General features: G+C 45.7%; 1 protein-coding gene across 1 annotated transcript in view; it reads left to right on the forward strand.

Moving 5' to 3' along the window:
* LOC119440270 (uncharacterized) overlaps positions 1-23,969 on the forward strand; it is a 28,282-nt gene extending 4,313 nt beyond the window's left edge. The window contains exons 3-11 of the mRNA XM_049662842.1: positions 2,020-2,119; positions 4,143-4,426; positions 8,862-9,011; positions 11,708-11,852; positions 15,381-15,605; positions 17,283-17,653; positions 18,981-19,083; positions 21,260-21,352; positions 23,919-23,969. Of these exons, the coding sequence (XP_049518799.1) occupies positions 2,020-2,119; positions 4,143-4,426; positions 8,862-9,011; positions 11,708-11,852; positions 15,381-15,605; positions 17,283-17,653; positions 18,981-19,083; positions 21,260-21,352; positions 23,919-23,969 (1,522 nt within the window). The remainder of the gene's footprint in view (positions 1-2,019; positions 2,120-4,142; positions 4,427-8,861; positions 9,012-11,707; positions 11,853-15,380; positions 15,606-17,282; positions 17,654-18,980; positions 19,084-21,259; positions 21,353-23,918) is intronic.
* The last annotated feature ends 612 nt before the right edge of the window (positions 23,970-24,581 follow it).

Here is a 24,581-nt window from a genome sequence, read left to right on the forward strand (position 1 = left end):
CCCTATATTTCCATCTTTCTTTCTTCCTCCTTCTTCAACTCATCCACTCTTTCCAATCGGCGGAAATGAGAATGAAAAATTACGTACACATCCGTAACCACCGACACACTGGACCTATCGTGCTCTCCACCACACAAGATGCAGTAGAGCTTGTGTCAAACCCACGCGTGTCGAGCAAACGTGTGCACAGCAACATATATTATCAACTTAGCATATCTTACGTCTCGTGTAAGTTCTTCCGTCGAGCGTCATCGAGGTAGTGCTTATACAGGAATATTTTAACTGCACGTTGTACTTGTTTGCGTGGCTTGAAGCACGGCCCTCATAACAGCATGCTTGAGAGCCTGCTGAATAAATTCTGCCAGGTAAACTTGTTTGATGTCACTGCTAGGGGTAGCCATCCATATGGTAGAAGTTGTGGGAGTTGTTTGTGATTCTGATGGTGAGGAAGTTAGTGGCCTAGCTGAATACGTGAGGTATGCTGTAGCATAGGTCAAAGTGAAAGAGAAGGAGGGTATTTGTCTGTGTGAAACCAGGTAAGGAGGCGAATATGGACAGGTGTGAACAGTGCACCTGTTGGTGCCGGTCCAATGTCCAATGCTTGTGGTCAGTGGTAAGCTCATGGTGTAGTTTTCCGCAAGTCCCTTATGAATCCCTACATAGATCCTCGATGAGTCCAAGGCACCCTCAGGGAGAGCAGGTGGTGTTTTGCAGCCTTGATATTGCCCGCAATCTGCAACATATTGTCGACCGAAGCGCTAAAGACAGAGCTCAATATGCGATGGTATTCTTTGGCGAAGTAACCCGGTGCTCACCCGAAGGACAATGAATGGATTGACAATGTATTGTAAATACGCCTTCTTAGTACTCCTCTATAAACTGTAGTCGGTTATTCACATATATTGGTGGATGCGCGGGCTTCTCGTCTTCAAGCGCCGATATCGACAGCAGATGCCACGCCCAGCTTTCGCGCAATCCCCCGGTGACAGCCACTCTTTTATTCCCCCTAAACTCCAATTGCTGCTGCACCCGGTGCATCATCCTGGTTCATTCTCCGATTGGATTGACCTTGTCTTGGAATGAGCGGTTGCATGTAGAGTAGTTGGTTTTTATTACGGACGCGAAGTTGCGCTGTATTCAACTACAAGGTGCAAGCGAATAAATACAAACGCCTGTCCTTTGTGTGTCATGATCCTGTGTGCGTGTTCACCTTCGCTTGCTGTGTGTTAGAGCCGTGCAGTGCAACTTCGCGTCCTTTCGCATCATGCTCATGCATGACCACAAAGGCCAAGTTTCAGGAGCCATTCCTTTACTGCACGCCATCAAGCGACAGGAAAAGTGCAATACGGATTAGAGAGCAAATGAATGTCGCCAATGTTCTCGTTCACACTAATGAGAAGTAAGTCGGCGCACCATAGGGGTTCGAATGCTTCTCTAAAAATAGGAGATCTCTGGTTCGTTATGAGGTTGCATATTGTTATCTTACGTCACGTTGTGCCGCGCCTGAACAAATCCGTGACGGAGTAAAAAACAAACGAATGCAATTAGGCTTCCATTTCATAGTTCACCAGAAATGCTAGCAGTAAAATTGTGTTTTACTCCTCAGCCCCTTCATTATATTGTTCTCTGTTTCAGTTCTTACTGTTCTCCATTTCACAGTTCACCAGAACTGTTAGCAGTAAAATTGTAAGTTTTACTCCTCGACCCCTTCATTATTTTGTTCTCTGTTTCAGTTCTTGTTGTAAGGCAAGTCTATTCAGGTTATAAGATACACTGTTTGTTCGAATATTCGTGTTATCATCAGTCCAAGAATAATACCACAAGTACATCTTATACAGTATGCTCAAGGCTTTAGCAAAAAGAAAAACGGCTAGCATTATTATTTTGCATGCACGAACACAATTTATTGCACGTACAGCGCACATAATACGTGATACATACCGGACATGAGAAAGCCTGCATGCCGTTGAAGCTCTCCGGAGGAAAATACGACCAATATGGCTCGTCTCGACATCGCAGGTACATATCTTCGACGGGCATCTCTAGTGATGATGAGGCGGGCCAGTGCCTTGAGGACTGGATTGATTATGAACTGGGACGCACCAAGTTCCAGGACAGCGCCTGACTCGAGAGTCGAGTGGTTCAGGTGAGCAAGCGATGTCACTTCCTCTCTATTTTAAAATTTGTGACTTGCATAACGTTGGCCAAAGTGTACAAAGTCTGAGTGTTTCCATCACGTCCATCGACTATAAGCTTTACTTGACGACTTTAATTTTTACGGCCGATCGATTAGATCGGCCGAGATCTATATACTCTCATTCTCATGCTCAGTTTATTGGTGCTTTTATACAGGAAGTGCGCACTGGGCTCTGAAATATATTCGAAAGAACTGCCCTAACTCATTCGATTTAGCATGACGTTTTTTGTCAAATGCTGCAAAATATTCCCGTCCAGAATTGAATTAATGATATTCTATGCGAATGTCATTCGATGCTCTTCGCATTAGGTCTTCCCGGTGAACATCAGGTCGATACCGTAGTGTCACGAAGAGTTGTTACATTGTGCATTATCTCTTGTTTCTGCCGTCGCAAGAGACGTGAATTATACACGGGAAAGCACCTTTATGATTATGACTTCGGTGAAACGCTCCGCAGTGAGGCAATTATAGGTTTGTTGTCAAATACTCTGAGAGCTTTGCTGACGAATGGTAAGCTTCTGGAGATTTGTGTCAGTAGCGGTGTCCCAAATCAAGTGGGCAGTGCCAAAAGTGTGGCGCATATGATTTCAACAACAAGAACTTTAGTAGAAAGAATAAAATGAGTCTAACGAGTGCAGTAGCCTCAAGACTATCATAATTAACGTGTGGGTTCCGCGTCATACGTATAAACCACGTGCCTAAAGTATTAAATTCTCAGAAAAGAAACATCAGCACCATTCAGCGATGGTTTAGCTCGGAACTCACTTCCTGCGAAAGCAGCAGACTCTCACAGCGGACACAGGTTAATTGCAGCATTTCTACAACGTTACTTATTCAAGCGCTAGGGACCGTTAGCGGCATGTTTTACGGACCGTGTAGAATGATTGCCCCCTGATCCTGGGAAAACTGAATGTGGCAGTAAGTTAACACTTGGTTGAAATGTGGGGCAGCGCAGGGGTTCATGTTATGTGCGATGTGCACGCAAAGTTTGACGTACGCGTGCGGGTTAATTGCGGCCTTTGCAGGAAATTACTTTACAAGCACTCGGAAGGTTGCACGCGTGTTTCCCGAACGGCGTAGACCGTTTAGCAGCTTTCCTGAGAGAATGAAATTTTGCAACATACTCATATTTAAAGTAATAGTTCAGCGGAAACCTGCTAGGGGAAAGAAGTAATTAAATGAAAAATGAGACATCCACTCAAATGTAGCAATTGCTACAATAGAAACCTTTACGGGTTCCTCAAAAGAAAAGCCTCGCAGTTGAAGAAAAATTTGGCTCAAAGGGCGTCCCGGACCAGGACGAATTTTTCTTCAACTGCGAGGTTTTTCTTTCGAGAAGCCCGTAGGAGTTTCCTTTGCAGCAATAGCTACAATTAGGTGGATGTCTCGTTTTCAATTTAATATTCATAGTTAGCATAAAAACTGGAAAAAAAGCGGAGGGGGGGGGGCGGTTTGGAGGGAGTACATTATGCGTGAAGTGCGTGCAAAATATTTCTAGTGTAAGATTTATTGATGGCGCTCGCAATAAAGTACTTATTTCAGCGCTCAAAAGCGTTGTACAAGCATTATACGCAAGCTTGCCCGGTGTCCTGAGAAAACTGAATGTAGTAGCACCGCTGGAGGGAATGAGCGCCATGATGCGGGCCATGTGTGGGCACAGCTTAATGTATGCTGTTCATTTAAGGGAATTAAAGTTATTAATACAACTACTCGAAAGAAACGACTTCGCTAGAAATATTACTTTGATTGTGCGTGGTCGCACAAGCCTGCTATGTGGTTTCTGCTAATTTGCATTACATCGATCCACGTCAGAATCAAACGCTAAGAACTGAACATGACCGGCCAATCGCGCAGCTCGCGGCACCGGTTCGCAGCAAAACTTGTCAAAGAACACTGGCGACGGTATGCTGGGGAGGGCTGGGTTATTGAGTGCGCCGTGTTGTGAATGGCGGCACTGAGCGTGGTGTCCGTTCACGCACGGCAGGTGGCCGTTTCGCCCACCACCAGGCGTATCCTGGCCTGCCGGCTCGGCTTCATGGACGACCAGGAAGGCGAGGAAGAGGACGGCGGCGCGCAGCCCTCGACGAACAGCGAGGCCCAGATGGTGGCCGACCTGCGGGAAGCCCAGCGGGAGACGCGACAGCTCACCGCCACGCTGCAGCAGCAGTTCAGGGAGGCCGACGAGGAGGTGGCTCGGGCGTTCGAGTCGTCGCCCCTCAGCAACGCAAGGTGGGGCCAACGCCCGATTTCCTTTTTTTGAAATAGTGGTGAATTGTAGCAAATATTTACACAATGACAGCAGAGACGAGACGACATACTCTGCTGCAGTTGTGTACATATCTGCGCTACAATTCACCACTTTGCCACACCAAGGGCCAAACACCCACATTCCTTCGTGAAGTCGTTAGCCAAGATCTCTTATCGCCACGACACTGCGTACGATAATGCGAAACCTGATAACCAGTGCATAAATATTTCATTTTCTCTTTAAGATTTCGAATTACTACATTGTTTACAGTAGTTATTGAGTTTGTGCAGCGATCTAATGCGTCTCGCTCTTATATTGCGCCCCTTATTCTGCACTGCTAAAATTAGTATTTTATTATTTAACAGCTAACATAGCGGCCAGTGTGTTCCCTATTTATTCTTGAATTTCTGTCACGTCATCTCTTTATATGCTAAAAAATATGCACATCCAAGGAACATGTTGGAATCTATGTAAAGCGAAGCTTTGGTAAGTGTGTAATTAAAGCTTTACAGCTAACGGCGGTGCGTACAATTTTGTTTACTTCCATCCCATGCAAGGTGCAATGTCATGCAATGTTTGTGTTTATCCACCACAACGGCGACAACAACCTTATTCTCATTCAATGTTTATGTTTGTGCGCTACATCGCTCACAAGCTATGGCAAAATGCAAACTTCCAATTCAGGGTGGGTGCCCAGTGTGAGGCGTCCACATATCGAGATCACTAGGACGAAGGCGATGTGTGATGCTTGTCTACGGAAGAATAGCGATGACATGCGCAGAAAAGTGTGACACGCTTCAAACAACACTTTGGGATTCTGTACCTCTTGTGTCACAGCGGGACATACGCATTCCGGAGGGTTGGCCATGAACGGGCACATTTAAAGTGGCACATACCGAATGGCTAAATAAAAAGTTAAGCAAATCGAAGAATACGTTGTCACGTCAACTCTATATAGAGGACAAAAGACAACGACCAGAGCTTTGGCGGACTCCGTCTCGTAATGTGGAACATCCGAAGGCGATGAAAAAAGCGCTACGCTTTGTCGCCTAAACAGCCTGTTTTGTAACGTGGGTCCTTGTTTACTGGTTTTCTGTGCAACGTGACGATATGATTCACGATTCCATTACCAAGTCGGTGTGCCTTGGGGACACCTGTGAGCCGACATTGTATGTTAAGGTTTTACGTTCATTCGGGGGCACACATAAAATATATATATATATATATATATATCCACTAATACTGCGAGATACTGAGTGACCACACAGCCAGCAGCCGCACCAAACTCGGGAGGGTAGGAAAAAAAAAGCTCTTTAATATATTCGACAGCGTTTCCCATTGTTCTGAAATGTTCCTTTTATATCAACTGTCTCACATTATGTGTAACTTTCTGGTTACTGCTTTCGATCGATTGATCTCTTAGTACATTCGAATCCGGATATACCGAATCTGAAGTGGATCACAAAAATGTTCCATATATCGGTAATTCGATATATCAAATAAAAATTTTAATAGAAATTTTGCAAGAATATTTTACTGCTATTAATTGCACACAATAATTCGTTATATGGAGGTTCGATATATCCGGGTTCAACTGTATTAATAAAATTGCTCTCACATTATGTGTCATGCTCTTGCTCACAAGCGCCACTGTGTCCCTGCTCCCTGTAACGCGTAAGCCCTGATGGAAGTAAATACATGGATAAGTAACATCGCACAGAAAACGAGAATGACAGCAAGAAGCTAACAGGGTGAATCGGGGGCCGATTTCACGAAGCTTTTCGTTCATAAGTACCAGTTTGCCATCGGCGGACCGACTTCGCTAATAATGTGTTCAACATCAGCATTTGGTTGGCATTAGCTCTTACGAAAAAAATATTGCGCAAGTACTGTTCTGTAAATTCGGGCCCAGATTTTTTCCAGGGCGCAACGAAGGCTTTGGCCAAGCTCTATGGCCGAGGCTGATGCCGGACTCACGAAGAACGAACCCTTTGGAGGACAATGAACACTTTCCAACTGGCGAAAAAACAACAAACACAAGCAATGAGAGCAGTAGTGTCGTGACCCCTTATAATTGTGGCGTTGTCCTGTAATAACCGCTCTTTTCTCTAGTGTTAAGATATACCCACAATAGTGGCCGTTTCAAGTCAACCAGTTGCCAGTCGGCTTCTTGGCTACTTTTTTTCGTGCGCGGGTGAAAACAACTTGCTTTTTTCGTGTAAATTTAATGCCATATGTGTATAGGGTGCTAAATGACTATGTCCGTTATGTGCATTCGTCTCACATGTACCAAACCATCGTTACGGATGCCGACGCCGTGAACACTCGACATTCACATTATGGGCGAGCCTCTTGCGCTTTATCCCCTCCCGATTCGGAATGTGCAATTACGACATCCGCAAGCTCTGTCCGATAAGTGCACGTGTGCCTCTAAAGCTGGCCGACAGATTCGATTATCTGTAAAAAAGTGAACTGAAAGGCCAAATGAAACGCCCAATGAAAAGGCGCTATACAGAGCTTCACAAGAACACAAGCCGAGGAATCGAAAGTGAGGTGTCTCTCGGAGTATATAACCTGGAAGCAGGGCGCCGATACGACCTGCGTAATGCTCTGAAAAGGCTAATCGACTGCAAGCGCGGAGTTTCCGGAGTGTCCAGTCTTTAATAGTTCGAAGGAAGGGCGTCAATTGAGCATGTATCGTCCACCTAGTCAACGGACAGTGCGCGAATGGCACGAGTTCAAGGAACACTGGTCTGAGGCACAGCATCGGCGAGAGAAATAATCACAGTCATAATAATAAGAACGCGACTGCCACATCATACGGCGTGATGCTCAGAACGACGAATTTCACCTGGAGGAAGTTGCTGCTTAGAGGGAACAAATTAGAAGGAAGACTGTTGGGAGTTAAAACGATTTGATATTTATGGAGCGGCGAAAGAAATCGAATGCAGAGGTAGGTGTAATTCGCACAAGCCAGGCTTCCACAGGTCGCATCTTCGTCGATCTATTGAAAGTGTGTCTTATTTATTTATTTATTTATTTATTTATTTATTTATTTATTTATTTATTTATTTATTTATTTATTTATTTATTTATTTATTTATTTATTTATTTATTTATTTATTTATTTATTTATTTATTTATTTATTTATTTATATGTTGTAAACTTTCGTCACTGCATATTTCCAAAACATTTGATTGTCTGGTCTAAGTGAGTCGTGGTCTACGTGCTCTTGTACAACGTATCAGCCATAGAAGTTCCAACGACAGTTAGCGGACAGCCGCTAAAAGAAACCAAAGAAGCTTGCGCCGGAATTTTCGACACGTTCGCAAAGAGAGATAATAATGTGGTTGAATGATGGCTCGAGCCTTGTTCGGGGAAGTGTGTAACGGGGAGAGTGCGCTAAGTGTTGCACACGAGCGAATCTCCGCAGTGAGTTGAGTCTCCTTAACGTCAGTCCGTGTCCCCTGGTACACTACAGCAGTTCGTAAAAACAGGTACCGGTGAATTGTGATGTCGATCAGATTATTTGGAAAGGCTGTTGGCCAGGAACATGTGTGTGTTTTTTTTACGATCTAGAAACGTTGTAACCGATTGTATATGTTTGTTTTAGTCGTGTCAGGAATTTGTGAGCATAAGAATCACGGGATGTGGTTTCAGAAAGAGCAAAGGCATCGCGTGCATTAGGCTGTACTTACTTGTGGGCTTGCCCGCTTTGCGCTGTTATTTTCATTTTATTTTTCATTCAAGATGCACCAGCTCGCACGACTGTCCATTAATTTGCATACCCATGACGCTTTCGGGTTGGTGCCATCGTTATCTGGGCGCACGTACGCGTGCGACATAATTTTTTTCTGCAACTCTTGCGCCGCGTATATTGTTTTAATCGCACCGTACGCTTCAATCCGGCGAGATTTCTATTTTCTTTGCGCGGTCTCTTTTTACCCTGCTCACAGTTTCACAGTCAAACATTTCTGCTTTATTTTCGAATGACAGAAAATGAAGGAGATTTAGGCACCTACAAAATATAAAAGCAAAACCTTTTTCACCTGTCAGTGAACAAAAAAAAATAATTCCAGGTTTAAGAAACGTCTCAAGTTCGCTAAAGCGAGCACAAAGCAAGCAAGCACAAAAATTCAGTAGATGAGGACTCGATATGATTTTCAAGATATATAGGCTCAATCGTGAGTATTAGAAACAGGTGTAATCAGAAACCTGCAAATTGATTTTAATGAAAGGTGGCAGCCAGCTGCCCTATGCAAAACTCTGCTGAGCAAAAAATGTACACTGTACTGCCGCTAGGAATAAAATGCTCTTTGTAACACTCAACGGGGCGGCATCTAGTACGTGCCGAGGGTTTCGATGTTTCCCAAGAAATGTGCAGTTGCCTACAATGCACCCTGCGTGCGCCACAGGTTCACTTTCTCACGCAACGTGGAGGAAGACTTTCAAGCATCCTGGAACGGAGACGAGCGGATGCGTCGCCCTCTGCTGGCCGAACTGAAGCAGATCGACCACAAGTTCGAGTCCAAGATCAAGGACATCGACAAGGCGCACAAACTGGAGTGAGTGGCACGGAGCAACTTCAGTGGCCGAGTGTTCAGTCGATCTTGGCACGCTTGTTGCATGACGTGAGCCAACCGTAAAGTCTAAGTCATTCTTTTTTAGCCACCCCTCGAAAAACTGAATCATCTTGCTTTCACTATGTTTCGCACAGTAACCATACTCAGGAGAAACTTAAGCTTGTGAGAACGAGAGACCCCCACAGTACAACTTTAAACTGCTCCCGAGTTTCACAGATCTTTTATATTAATGAACATCTTTTGCGATAGCAATTATATAGACACTCAAGGCAAACTTTCGCCGTCCCCGTGATGTTCCGGATGTGTGTGTGTGTGTGTGTGTGTGTGTGTGTGTGTGTGTGTGTGTGTGTGTGTGTGTGTGTGTGTGTGTGTGTGTGTGTGTGTGTGTGTGTAATAAATAAACGTAAATAAAACTGTCCGACGGCTGGATTCGAACAAAGGGCCTCTGGCACAGACACCCGATGTTCTAACCACGAGGCCACGGACGCTTGCCTCAGCAAGTGGCAAAGAACACCCTTAAGAATTTCCCTGCATGCAAGAGACTTTTTGTATTTACTATGGCGCTGGTTTTTTCTACCCAACAGCAGTTACGTTGCGTGCTGCGTCGTGCCAATATGTCGCATCCACGTTTAGTTTGAACGCCGTTCGAGGAAGCGTTGTTTCTGTTGTCATCCAACTTGTGACTCATACCCACGATGTGGTATTGGCCAAGAAATGGCTGGAGTACCTGTATGTCAAGTTATAACCGCGAATAAGCTTACAGGACTGCTGCAGAGCAAGCGCTGTTGAAAGGTGAAATTATATGCTCAAATGAGAGGAATGACAGTTGGAAGAATGAATAATCAATAAATGAAAAGCGCACAAAAGAGGAAAATATTCAATTTTAACAGGGTGTTTGGTTGGCCCCCATAAAAGATTCCGGGGCTGCGGAGCAAATGTATCTGTGGCTGAATCCCCGAGTAGAAGGCCCAAATGAAAGACTCCAAGCGTAACGCTAAGCCCTGCTCTCGCTGGTTGTGTTTCGCCCTTCGGGTGAAACTGCAACTTTTTTTTTCTTAGCTGACTCGACTTTTCTATGCGAAGCATTATGTACGTAGCTCTCAGCAAGGTCACGCAAGGTGATTTAAAATTTTTCTGTTCACCTCAAAACATTTTACGCTTACATATATCCGGCAAAATAGTGCTTCATTCTTAATCTAGAACTAATAATGCTTATAATGCTGAAAAATCGTAACTGTATGTGCAGTACGTAATTAATAAATTTGAAATAAAAGTCAATTTCTAGGTTTTGTGAGGAGTGTTAGGTAACAAGATAACATAGGAGTTTGAAAAATAACTAATCTGAATGATCTATGCAGTAAGGGTTCATTTAGGGTGGGTCACGTGACCATACGATAATTTGGGAGTCCTGGGTTTTTTGGGCACAAAGGCCACATCACCTCCGACAAAGTCCGAAGCTCCGCCCCCTTCATGCGCTAGACGCTCAGCTACTGCGCAACTGGCGCACACCAGACGTGGAGGCGCGCGCTCATTGGTGCAATGATTGGACACCGCACGCCACTCGCCACTCTGCACTGCTGCACCTGTTCTCGCGAGGACTGCAAACATGCCTCCACCAAAGAAGGTGAGCGTTGCTTTTACTTCATGCGCCACAACAGCCAAGGACAGGCAGCGCTACCCTAATCTAATGGAAGAAGACAAGCAAGAACGTTTAGCTCGCAAACGCACAAATATGCAACCACTATATGTATAATGCTTCGCAGCACGGTAATTGCCCTTCAGAAGGTTGCAGCCGCCATTTTCTTATAATAATATCTCTCCCTCTATCTGTTTCTTTCTTCTCTTTACCCGCCGCGGTGACGTAGTGGCTCTGGCATTGTGGTGCTAAGCCCGAGATCGTGGGATGAAATCCTGGCCACGGCCGACGAATTTCGATGGAGCGAAATGCAAAAACGCCTGCGTACCGTGTGTTGGTTGCCCGTCAAAGAACCTCAGGTAGTCAAAATGAATCTGGAGCCCCTCGCCCGAAATGCGAAAAAATGTACCCGGTTTCCGCCGGGATCGAACCCAGGTCCGCAGCGTGGGAGTCGGATATTTTACCACTAAGCCACGCGAGCGCTGGCTATCAGCGTCAGAAAAAGGCCCTATAATGTATAAATGCGCCCTAGGCAGGCGCGCAGGCGCAGACGACCCGAGCCTCCGCCAGTATGGTGGCGCCAACTAGTTAAGGCACCTGCAAAAGCCACATGCACAGGCGCAGACGACGAGGTGCGATTCAGACGAGGCGCGCAATAAACGCGATCCCGATGTCAGATGTGCGCCACGTATTCTCGATACCTCTTCGGTACACGTTATGGCGTCTCCTCGCAAGGTACGAACCGCTGCTGAAGAAGCGAATCGTAGAGCTACGTGCTCGGCTACAACCAAGCATCATTGGGCTCCGCAGACTGCTGTGCAGAGAGCATTACAAACCGCAGCTCGCCGTCGACGCCGCGCAGAGAGTTGAGAACGCTCTCGTCAAAACGAGGCGAAGAGACTTTGCCGCGAAGACCCTGTTGTGCGTGGTGCCGAAATTGCTACTCTTAAGCCGCTCCACCAGCTTACGCTGTCACTGTGCTGCGTGTGCCGTGCAGGCCTGTGACTTTTTTATTCTTTTTTTATCTGCTGCGTTTGTGCAGAGAGGAGCCGGCCGACTGGACCGCAGACGACTATGCGGTTGTGAACCACGTGCTAGAGCAATACCCGAGCAACCTGGGCAACCGGAGGGCGCTTATCATGGACTGGCTACGCCGACACTTCAAAAAGCGCTCCATCCTGGACATCGTGAGTCGCAGCTGCTTCTACAACTCGTTCTTAAGCATACGATTTTCTATGCGGCAAGCACAACCCAACATATATAACTCAAGCATATAAGGCGCCTTGGGCGACTCGATCTGCTCTACCTTGCAGCGAAGTATGCCCGTGACTCCCTCCGGTTTTATATCAAAACATTGTCTCGCTCATATGAGGCACTTTTCGAAATGTATATAGGTTTGTGTCTCCCATCGTTCTTTGTCTCTTGAATAAAAATATGGCCGTGGACATTATTGCCTAAGATTATCTAAGCACGCGATAACTTAATTCTACCCGAGTTTTGCAGCATCAACATGGGACTTTCTTTTCCACACTTAATATGCCGTAGTAACGCAGCGGAATTCAAGAAGCTATCACCGACATTCGTGGCCATCGGCAATGTCTAACTACCAGAATTTTCTTCACTCATCGCTTATTGACGATGGCGATGATGCTCACGTCTACGGCGCAGAAGACGCCGCTTCTCTTGACTCAAGGGCACTACCCATGTTTTTTTGTTTTTTTTCCCAGGTTTCCCACCACGCAGCTTAGATTCGACCTTCTTAGGAGGGTGATGACGAGCTACTTTCACACGATGATTATTATTCTTCTTTTTTTTTTGGAATGCCTAACTACGCGTTTAGAGCGCATTGCTTTATAAATCACGTCAAGGGCAAACTGATGGACGAGCGCGCGACACACCAGGGAAGCTTTTGGTGTGATAGCGAGCGACGAACGCGTGCAGAAATAAAGAAAGTCATTAAATACCATGCTCTCTTTCAGTGAGATATATAGAGCTGCTTTTAGAGCACTATATGTGCATGTTTTATGTCAGAATTAACGTTTCATTACGGCAAACAAAGGTGGGCTTACTGGGACTACGTTTTGCTTAATTCGGGACTATGCTTCACGTTGGAACTAAAGTTGACGCCAGCCGTTCTCGCCACGTCTGTCCTCCTCAAATGCCACGTGATCACGCCCTTACTCCTTGCTGCTATCGATATTGCTCAGCTCCGTCCCTGTACTTTCCTGCTCTCCTTTACTCCGGGTTAGCTTCTTCAGATTCCCGTCGCCCGCTTATCCAATGAGAGGCTCGCGTGTGCAATTAATTAGAAGCCAAACGACCACTAAATCACGCGAAAAAGCCCCCCCCCCCCCCCAGGAAATGTGCAGTCCGCTGCTCTAACCATTAGACCGCAATTCTTTAATTTTCTCTCTCTTTATTACATAAAACATGACAGATCTCTCCACAAGAGATATCGTTCAAGGACAGTCATGGTTAATACTCAGGCAGGCAAACACACATACAATACATCCATTCAGACTGCGGCTCTTCAGCGGCATACAGGCTACGTACATATGCTACACAATGTCCCCCCCCCCCCCCCCAATCCCATAAAAAAAGCACTGCGCTGATCACAGGGTTTCAGTATGCCGATCGCACATCCTACTGTTCCAGGGGCTGTGGAGTCCGATCAGTAGAAACATTTTACCATGTGGATCTTCGAGATTTTTTCAATGCACAAAGGCAATTGAAATGGATGTTACACCACTTCGAACGCGTGTGTTTCAAATAGTGCATCGGCTACTAGCCGCGGATGTAAGCTCCGTCGACATCTCATGGTAACTAGAAGGTTATTCTATACCTCGCCTCGCTGCTTTCGTGTGACACGACACTAAACTCAGTTTTTTCGGTATGCTGACGTTGCTGGTAGCTTTTATTGTGCTCAGGATTTGCCATGCCCACATTTATCGTGCCACCAGCCCTGTGTTGAGACAACTGGCGCTCGCTGCGGTATCTTAGTGGCTTTCACGTTCGATCTCGACCGCGGCGGCCGAATCTCGATGGAGGCGAACTGCAAGAACACTGGTGTGCTTAGATTTAGATGCACGTTAAAGAACCACCGCTGGTCAAAGTTAATCTGGAGTCCCCCGCTAGAGCGTGCCTCATAGTCGTATCATGGTTTTGGCAAATAAGACCCCAAATTTTTTAGCGATTGGCGTGTGCGTCACGTGGCATAGCATGAAAACACGTGCACGTGCACCCATTGTTATTTGGCTACACATTTTGCCGCTGTATTTCGTGTGCATAAGTCGCATATAGCAACAAGTTGCTAATAAAAGCGAGTGTTCTTGTTCCTCCCATCCCCCTCGCGACGACTAGTGGATTAATACGCCGTGTTAGACGGCGCTGTCTTCTAGATTGGTCCACACTCTTCTCGTAGCAATTAATTTATTTGTTTTTACTAATTTTATTTATTTCTACATACTACGACACAAACAGCTAGAGGCCATAGCAGGTGTAGAATAATGTAGAAGCACAAAACAGAGCAGCAAGAGATGCCGTCAACTGGAATAAAACAATGCAAAACACTAACATTCAATACATTTTAGAGACTCCTCAAGTGACAGATCCCCAGCACTGTCAGGCATCAAATTCTGGTGGTTTTTCTATACTGTACGAAAAAATAAACTATATTTGCGAACTCCGTACGCGGATGAAATGCTTAAATGTCACAGTACTGGTACCATATTGTTGTGGAAGGTTCTGAGAATTTGACATAATCTAGGGAAGAGCAACGTTGAGTTTTAAAAAATAATCAGTATGATATTGTGCAGCCTTTGCTATCGGCACAGGTCGTATTAGGGCGTTATAACGTTTCTTCGTCGAAATGCGACAAAAATAATTAATCAGTCCTCATGCCAGTCGTTTATTGTTATTATGCAAAAGAAGCTCTGCGGAGATGCGCCTTCTCGCACGTCAACTAGCAGCAAAGTATACACTGGAAAACCGAATCTAGAACTCGACAGTTTGACCTAATCAGGTCAAATTTGACCTAATCTAAACAAGGTCAAAAGGTTGCTTTTGTACAATAAACGTTTCTTTCTCTCTCTTCTCAGTCGTCATGCCGACGCCATGATACTGTAATCGTCGCCGTCGTCTTGCTACTGTCATCACACCCACGCAGTAGCGTCACGGTGGTACCTTTCTCAACGCTTTGCACAACCACAAATGATGCTGGATAGCCAGCTAGCTGCAAAATACTTCCCATTACATCAATTTGTGCAGCGCGTGCGATCGGCATATCTTTGTTCACATAAACAAGTTACTGCGTACATTTACATAAAAATGCTGAACAAAGCATGTCTTGTCTGATCACACTGTTTCCAAGGCATGCTTTTCACTTAGCAATGGCTCATCCGCCGCAAAAAGACTGTATAGCGCTGAATTGAATATGCTGCTTTGTTCTAAAGCCGACAACAATAAAATGGAGACCTGCAGCAGCTACCCGTTATTAAAGATACACCAAGTGCATGCAACGGCAAAGTAACATGTGCAAAGGGTGCGTCATCCAACCTTATTCTTCCAATATCTTCCACTTGTACGTCGACACTGTCGGAAAAAGTTGCGTTGCAGCCCCGACAACAATGTATGCATATTACCGTGTCCTCGTAAACGCATACCATATGACAGACTCGCCAAACTGTTCCCCGTTTCCTGCTTGTCTTGCTGCGCAGTCAACTTACATGACGTGGTGCCAAAACCAGCGCTACCACCGGGACAAGGTGCAGTCGTGCCTGCAGGAGTGGGAGCGCGCACGCGTTCAGTGGCTTGCCAAGGCAAAGCAGACGACGACCACGCGGAACGGCCTTGGCGCGGGGGCTGCGTCTAGTGGCCCACCACAACGACGAAGGACCATGCATCACGTTGCCCTGCCGCCTGCCCCTTCGTTACAAAAGAAGGTAACCCTACGGGTTAAAAACCACCCTTTTCTATGGTCCTTATTTAGAGCGCAGCTCTTAAGCGCCCGTTCCTGTAGCGAGTGTCGGCGTCGGCGTTTTCCCTCCTAACCGAGCGAACGATCGCAGCGAAGGATGAAAGCGAACGCGCAGCACAGCGGGAGATGAAAGACGGCGATAGCGAAGAGAGCGCGAGGAAGAAATCGGCGGAGAAGGGTATGGCGAAAGCGCGAGGAGACAGCGCGTGGTCCGTATGGAAACAAAGTGCTGCATGAGCGGAGGTCTGTCTGCGGCGGCTGCTGTGAAACGCACCCACGCGTCACCAACGCGCCGCCTGTCGCTATCTCCCGATTAGCGAGGCAGTCGCGCCACACTTCGCTCCGTTTGCAACGTGCCGCACGAGAAACATTGTCCGCGCCAGCCAATATATCGCGAAATGAAAACACGTATACAGCTGCGCTCAAATTTCGCATTAAGGAGTATCGTAATCGTCGGTGAATGTTTTTTTTTCTTTTCTATATTTCTTTAGAAAGGAAACTGAAATTGTGGGCCTTAACGTCCCGAAAGTGCACAGTGCGTTGGGCTCAATCGTAGAGGGTTCCAGCTTAATTCTGGCCAACTGATGTTTTTAACGCGTTTTCCAAAGCACTTTACACGAGCGCTTTCGCATTCCGCCCTATAGAAATGCCGCCTACGTGGCTATAGATCGAAAAATAGCACTGTGGATATACTGACATCGAACAAGTCTCATTGCGAAGGCACACCGGCGTGCCAATCGCTAGCCTCCTACCGGTAGCGTAGTAGTAGTTTAATTGGCTTGTACTTTGTTGGGCACACCAGCAACGATTGCAACTGGGTGAAGTACACTGATACGAGGAACAGAAGTTTTTTCAACTTGCAAATGCGAATGAATCGCTTATATGGGAACACAAGCTACAAAATTGCAAGCAATCACATACATTCCTGGGTGACATGCGTGAACATGGCTTCGGTGTACGTATAAAAAAATAATTCCGTCTATGATTATGATTGCATGGTAGATCGGGGTAGAAGTGACCTTTATATACTCGACATGAATTGAAACAAAGATGTATGATGTATTGTCGTATACTATAACAGACGTGATAACCATCACATGGGGGATGGCTTGGTGACATTGTTGTAAATTGGCCACGATTTATTTTAACGAAAGCTAATCTGAGTGTCCTGTTACAAGCGTTAAAATATAGGACAAGAGGAAGTCGAATCTTGCTTCTCCGGCTTGGTGTTATTTATAGTTTGTTTTTGAGAGAGAAAAGGCTTTCTGCATTCTCATAATCGCTGTCATTATTTGCTGAAAGATACGGCCAATGTAGGAGGAAATGGCCTTTATCCTGCGCCAGAATTACCCGTCCTGTACCTGCTAATTTGCAAACCTCATAGTATTATGTGGATGCGAAATTTTGCTACTATACTATTCTGTTTTTACATCATTACCAATGGTGCTTCTGTCCCCTTAGCACCAAGTAGCCACTTGGGATATCAAAGGACGACCTGTTTGAAACGGTTTTCAGGTATTTCTTCTGGCTGCCATCAACATTCTAGGAGAACAAGTTCTAGACTTCCTCAGCGCTCTTCATGAATGTTTCCCCCGCCTTGAAACTTATTTTAACGAGATTCCTCCATGCATGGTTTGTGCAGCCGAACCGTCTTCCGCCGATTGATCCGGAGCTCAAGGAGCAGAGGGCGCCACGCCCGAGGGCGCGTGTTCGCATCGCGCCAACTCCCACCACTATCTCGTCTTCCTCTGCGCCGCCTCTCAGCGCCGTGGCCGGTCTCAACAGTGGCACGGCTGCAGCTGCGGCTAAGTCGAAGGCCGACCGGCTTCGACAGGCCGAAAGACAAGCCCTGGAGGAGCAGAACCGCGAGTGGCGCCTGCGCTCGCTGTCCACGGTGCGAGAGATAGAGGTTCTGCGCATGCGCCGCAAGCAGTCTATCGCCGTGGCAGGTGTGGACGACGAGCCCGAAGCTCAGGAATTGGCCAAGGTTCAGCGAAAGCTCAACCTGGAAAGGTACTCTACGCATAGTCGTGCAGCATGTACCAATTATCTGATAGCCGTTTGAACGTGTAGTTCCATGACGCGACAGCTGGCGCCAACTAGTGCTAATTTGCTAATGCGCAGGCGTCGTATAGTTTACGCGAGATCAAAACCGTCAAACACAGTAAAAATTTTCGATCGAAGTGCAATGTTACTTTGCCTTGGGCACGTGCTGTGTATCAGAAGTAGATCGTAATGACTACAATAAAAAATACAAAAACGTGCATATTTATTTGCACATTTCGCTGAGAGAGAAGAATTGAAAGGCAGGAACGATAACTCGACCTTATGCAGTTCGCTACTATACATGTCAGGAGGATGATGGGGGAGTGAAAAAGAGATAGAAGGCAAGAGGTCAGTCACGCGTGGTAAACAAGGCACAACGTGTCTATACAACCGGACACTCAAGTCTGCGTCCATCAGGTTCCGTGTGGCTCTTTGGGCTGAAGAGCTGTGAGGCCAGACTCCCAGGACTTTTTTTTTTCGGTAAAAAGCCGATCACTCATTCTGCTTAAGGCGCACTGGAGGGCCTGGCGTTGTTCGTCGATGTGGGAACAGTGGGCAGATTAGATCATCGATAGCCCCTTCACACTCGTTTCTGTACTGACCACACATGCGTGAGTCGGCCATTCTGATATCATAGCTGTATAAATTGGTGAAGGCTATATACTCGACCACACTGCAACGAATGTTTTGAGGCAAACAATGGCAAAAGTCATGTTAGCAACACGGTAGCCACTGGCCTCTACATATAAAAACGGGTAAGCAGCTAGAGTAGCGGAGTACCCGGAACAATCTAGCAAACACTCAAGCGCACATGCATAAATGCAATAAAACACTTATGTGCCTAGGACATAACTGAACATGAACACAACCAAAAATATTTTGCGCATCTTTGTAAGAAACAACATTAAAACGAACCTATGTTTCTATAATAGATTTATTTTAGATTACGGGTTGAAGGTAAAGCCGCATCTGCCGAAATATTTCATCCAGTTGTGCAAAGCTTACCTTTGTCCAGCATCTTTCACCGAATGCCTCCGTGGTCGCAATTTTTCTACACGCATTTTTTAAGAATGTTCTGCTTTGAAGTTATCTTTGAAGCTTGCAATTGCTCTAGCGACATTACGCAACTGAACAAGGCTCAAGATTTTGATCTTCAAAAGTAGAACAATGCGCTCTTTATAAAATGTAATATACTTGATCGTTTGTCTCGTATACCGTATTGTCGTTATTCGTGTTGTCCTGAAGCCTGAACAAAATGCTTGTTACGTATGCGTTGTTGTTTTCTTTTTTAAAGGGTGAAGTTTCGTCAGGAACTGGCCATGAAGAAACAACGTGACCGTTTGCGAGCCGAGCAGAAGAAGCAGGAACAGGCGAGGCTAGAAAAACTCCAACTACAGGCAAGTGGGCCGAGCTCAGCTTCTTTGTGCAGCTTATTATCTTCTATACGTTCATTTGCCGTTTGTAGTTGCCTGCAATGGCTTATACAGCCAAAGGTCACAATGGGCTGCCATTATCGGCCACTTCGAAATATGCATCGTCAGCCCCCCACCCCCCGTGAGGTAAACTTGAACTGGGGATTTTTTTTTTTCTAGGAAGCACGGCTTCGGGCAAAGCAGGGGCGAAAAGTAGATATTGTTTCTGTAGAGCCATTTCTAGAAGGACAAAGGAATAGTAAATGCAACGGAGAAAAAACTGCAGATTACTACTTTAAGGCGCCACCTGCCTTGAACGCACGCTGTGTTAGATACACCCAGGTAAATCGCAGAACACAAGAAACATAGAAGCAAAGCACTGTTTCATACCACTCATTCTCGAATAATTTTTTATAACATTCCACGCGATTTTGACTCACGCAAGTTAGTAAATATCGTCTCGGTTGCATCTTAAGTAGCTAAACTGCATGTGCGAATTTAGCAAGCGAAAAGCACTAGCTTGGTCAGCCATTGCCCGATGTAAATTTTGCATTGTCACTGTAGATAAGGCAAAGGGGCGAGGACCAGACCGCCGTGTAGCGTGCACTAAAACTATAACACGCTCCTGTTCATTTTTGTCCGCTGTCGGAGAGCAGTGGCCACTACAATACGTACATACACAGTACATATTACTGCCTAATCTTCAGCCGGTGCTGTGTTATCTCCAGCGATATGAACACCAGCCAGAACACTATGACTTCTGGATAGGCCATGCAGATTGCCGTAAGCCGGCAAAGATCGAGTTAGCCAGGTCTTCGCGACACTTACTGTAAGCACTTCTCAGATCTTTCTTGTTTTCAGTGCGGGGGGGGGTAGCAGGCACAACTGAAATCGCGGCAGAGATTCGGTAGGCATTGTGACCTCAATTATGAGTTCCTTCTGCATCATTACTGATTGAAGACTCTATACATAAAGCAGACACGTACACAGCTAAAACAGTTTCATGGGGAAATAAGCTCTCACAGATTTCCGAATGGTAGAACGTTGATCGCGTCACTTTAACGTCCATTCTTTAATAATCGCCTGAAGGGTGGCAATACCTTGATATTCAAAGTTAGGAGGCCTCAAAGGCGTAACACTTGTGATATTTTTGTCAGGTTTAGTCCTCAAAGGAGCCTCCTGGGTGATAAAGGGGTGTTCAAAAAAAACAGCCTTTTAACGTAATTTTGACTATTGTGCATTCGCTAACATGAAGCAAAGGAAACGACATGTTTTGCATTATTATACCACAGTGTGGTCCCGCCGAAGCTAGGATTTAGTGTTGCGCCATTGCGATCATCAGGACAGCACTGCAGCCACTGAAACACTGGAGTGAGCCTGCCTGAAAGATATTTGGTGGTGACATGAAGGACCTCAATAAAGTTTTTCCATTCCATTCCATTCCATAGAGTAGAACCTAATTACCTACTGTAGATCTTTCCTGAAAGCGAACACATGACAATGTAGAAGCTATGCGCCGATTAGAGTAACGTATATATGCTATCACCTAACGTTAAACTTTAATCACCTTTCATAAATTCTCAAATTCGGTTGTATCTCTCTCTGACCACATGGCCTGAATTAAACTTTCTTTCCTCTATCTTATTACTCATATGGTTCCGAAAAACCATCAGCTTTTTGAATAAGTGCAGAGCTAGCTAGAATAATCCGGCGTTTCAGCGAACTGCAGTGCCATAGTCAGAACTAGACGGAGATTTGGGGTATTCATAGAAATGTGATTAAATACTTAGATAACCAGTGCATGTCACTTGGCACGGATACATGCGTGCAATAAAGAATAAACATAGACATATAAACGTATAACCTAGAAATGCTCGAGACAACGCTGAGGACAACACAGAAGACGACGACGCTCGCCGATGTGGCGCGGACTGGTTTTGCATCTTGTATGCCTTGTATGCCAGTTGTAAATATTAGGTAAATATAATTTAAACGTCTCTTTCCCCGTAACAATATATTCCTTCATTCTTGGCTCAAGTAAAGTGCCCCTCATACTTTATAAAAATTTCAATGTGCTTAATCGTGCCAATACATAAACCTAATACCGATAGAAAAAGAACAGCGTAACCAGAACGTGTACGCTTTTTGTCCCGGCTCACAGATGAGGGCGAGGTCAGAGCGCAGCCTCATACTTAAGGAGCTGAACTCGGTTCGGCATGAGTTGACCGTAGACACGCTGCCACCTCGGTCCAGAGTGAGTCTTCACACGCACGGAGAGCCCCCGTTTATCCGCCTGTGTGCTGAGCACGGTCGTTTCGCTTGGTGTTGTCGGTGGCTTGGCTCCCGTAGCTTGCGTGGCTGCTCTCGGTGTGCCCTCCCCCATTTTGTCAACAATCCCAGATTGTACCCACGAGAAACGCTGTCCGTGTACGCCGGAGGTAAAGCGACGGCAGATTGCGTCAGCGCAAAGAGATCGGTACACTGACCTGAGAAGGAAGAAAAGAGTGGAGAAGGAAAGGCAGGGAGGTTAACCAGTTCAGCACAACCGGTTTGCTACCCTACACATGGAAGCGGGATGGGGGGATTGAAAGATGGGGAGGAGAGAGAAAGAGAGCACACAGCACAGCACACACATCGTCAGTCACAGTCCATCACTCTTGCGTGGTACGTGACATCACTGTCACAGCCGCTTGTCCAAGCCCGTTTCTTTTAAAAACCGAAGTAGTCCCTTCGCCGCCCTTCAGCTGCGATGTCTTCTGTCGACACGTGAAAATCACTTCAACTGACATTGGTCTGTTGTCAAGGTGCGCTAGAACGGACGCCAGGGACTGTCTCTGATATATTCAGAACAGTCGCATAGAATGTGTTCTAGCGTCTCCTCGCAAAGACAGGCATTGCAAAGAGCGTTGTCGGCCATTCCAATCAGAAATGAATAAGATTTCTGACCTGAGAAGGTGCTCAACAATGGCTGTATGCAATGAAATGGTGAAATGAGCAATTTGGAAATGGTTCCTTTCGTTCGCTGCGCAAGAAACATTCGACAAGGTAAATTTTGGTCGGGGCAGTAGTGGCCATTCTGCAGCCACTACTCTGCCGTCCTTGATTCTTCTCGTGAACGTTTCCTTGTGCGCTGAGTGAGATTAATGCCTGCGATGACATCAGCTATGCTGGAAATTATTTAGAGACATCAGGTTTACATTTCCCAAGTTCTCTCAGTGCGGTGTTGTAGCCATCGAGCAATTAATTTCTTCCTACTCTTCCAGTAAACTGTCAAAAAAACTTTGCATAAACAAATTGTGCTGTGTGAATTCATGCCGATGCTGGAGCAACCGTAACTGATGCTCTATCAGACCTTGTCAACGGCGTCAGTGTTTTTAGAAATCACAGTGGAGGGTAGGGCCATTTGAAATGGGCAAACTGGTTCCGTGGGAGAAGCAAAAACCGGGCAGCAAAGCTCAAGAAGGGACAATAAAGGAAATGCGACAAGCAAAGATCTTGCTTTTCCAGATATGTGCTGAGCAGAATGAAAGTGTCTGCAGTGCTATTCGCAGAACACGCCGTAGGTAATTAGATGTGCCTACGCGTAATCTGAGCGCTGTCACGTACAGTTGTTCAGGTATGGAAGTTAAAATTAACTCTGAAACAAAAAATGCCCGGAAAAAAAGCAATAACAACTACCCAGATATCGCTTTCTTCACATTACAAGGATCCCAGCGCACTGGTGCGATTTTTGAGAACTACAGGACTGAGTGACCGTCTATGATCCGGACTGATTGATCATCCGTGATAGGACAGAGATCTGTTGCTACGTCGGCGATATCAACAGCGGACTTTCTATTCTCTCTCTCTCTCCTCTCTCTATATATATATATATATATATATATATATATATATATATATATATTTCTATTTCTATCTCTCTCCCCTTTACCCTTCCCCCAGTGTAGGGTAGCCAACCATGCTCAGTCCAGGTTAACCTCCCTGCCTTTCATTGAATCATTTTCTCTCTCTCTCTCCAGCGCGTGTCTCTCGGTTACTGCCCGAGCATATCAACCGAGTCAATGTTGGTCGCATACAGGAATGAGTTGGCTTTGACAGCAGTGTGTTCTGCTGTTCGATTGGTTGTCCATTTTAATTTTATTAGCATTCTTTACCTACTTAAGGCGTTTTTAGCCTATCTATCATCTATCTATCTATCTATCTATCTATCTATCTATCTATCTACCCATCCTCTTCCGCCGACCAAGTGGCCCAAGTTGCATGGTCACCAGCTTAGGCCGTGGTCATGATGTCGTCGTGGCCGTTGCATTGTCGTCATCCCAGCTTCGTCATCTGACACACGTAATGACATCATCACGCCTTCTACGCCGACCCAGAAACCCAAGTTGTCTAATAGCGTGTGAAATTACGTGTATGCTCGTGGTCGTGATGCCGTCGTAATTGTTGCACCATCTTCATTCCAGCTTTGCGATCCGGATATCGTCATGCCATCATTGTTATGTCATCGTCGTCATACACTCGTCGTCAATTCCATTGTCCTCATCTCGTCGTTGTCACGCTGTCGTTGTTATAACATCGTCATCATTTGAGAATCGTCATCTCATTGTCGTCGTGCCCTCATCCTCACTGGCGACCTTGGCAAGCGAATACCATAGCCAAGTCCGTATGCCGCATGTAGCCAAAGCAACGGAAGTCTCACGATGTCCACTGCAGCTTTCAGTAATACAGTTGTCCCTAGATTGATTGATTACTAATTGCATTAACGTGGACAGTGATCATGAGATGGGTTCTGGCATAATGTTTTCTTTTTTTTCGCGCAGTATACATTACCTCCTGCGAACTCTGACAGTGCGTACGCAGAGATCAGATGAAATGCTGAATCATCCCCGCGGGCCGGCCCTTGAATAGACCATAGCAGAAGTAAACCAAGTAATGTCAATTAGCCCTGTTTGCTTATGCGTGCATTCAACGGTACCAAAACCCTTCTAAAGAACAATGCCTGCAAGCGTTTCGTTCCATCGACATGCTCCTCTCTACCCTGTATGTCGCATGTGTATAGTGACGCTTGTCTTGTGGTGTGGTGTGGCGGCCGATGGGCTTTATTATTCGTGAAGCTGTTTGTGTGACGCATCATGAAATGGCACCGTGAGTATGTAAATAACCTTCTTTGTATGTAAATAACCTTCCATACTAACGCTACATCCCGCTTGCCCTAAAGCGTTGGTTCTTGAAAGCCTCACTTGACATTTCAAGTGTCACTTGAAATGTCAAACCTTCCTTGCTATTTTCTTGAAAACTAATTGAAGATTCAAGCTGGGAAAGACTGGAAGTATTACAATATTCGCGTGAACAAAATGACAAAATGGTAGTTGTTAGTAATCCTGAATATATAGTAATTGCTCACACAGAAAAAAAAGGGCAAAGCAAAAGTTGCAGCATCTTCTCAGTTCCTTGCCTGTTTTATAATAGTACCCTGTAGAATG

The sequence above is a fragment of the Dermacentor silvarum genome, chromosome 2 (genome assembly GCF_013339745.2).
Source record: "Dermacentor silvarum isolate Dsil-2018 chromosome 2, BIME_Dsil_1.4, whole genome shotgun sequence".
In the NCBI taxonomy this organism is placed as follows: Eukaryota; Metazoa; Arthropoda; class Arachnida; order Ixodida; family Ixodidae; genus Dermacentor; species Dermacentor silvarum.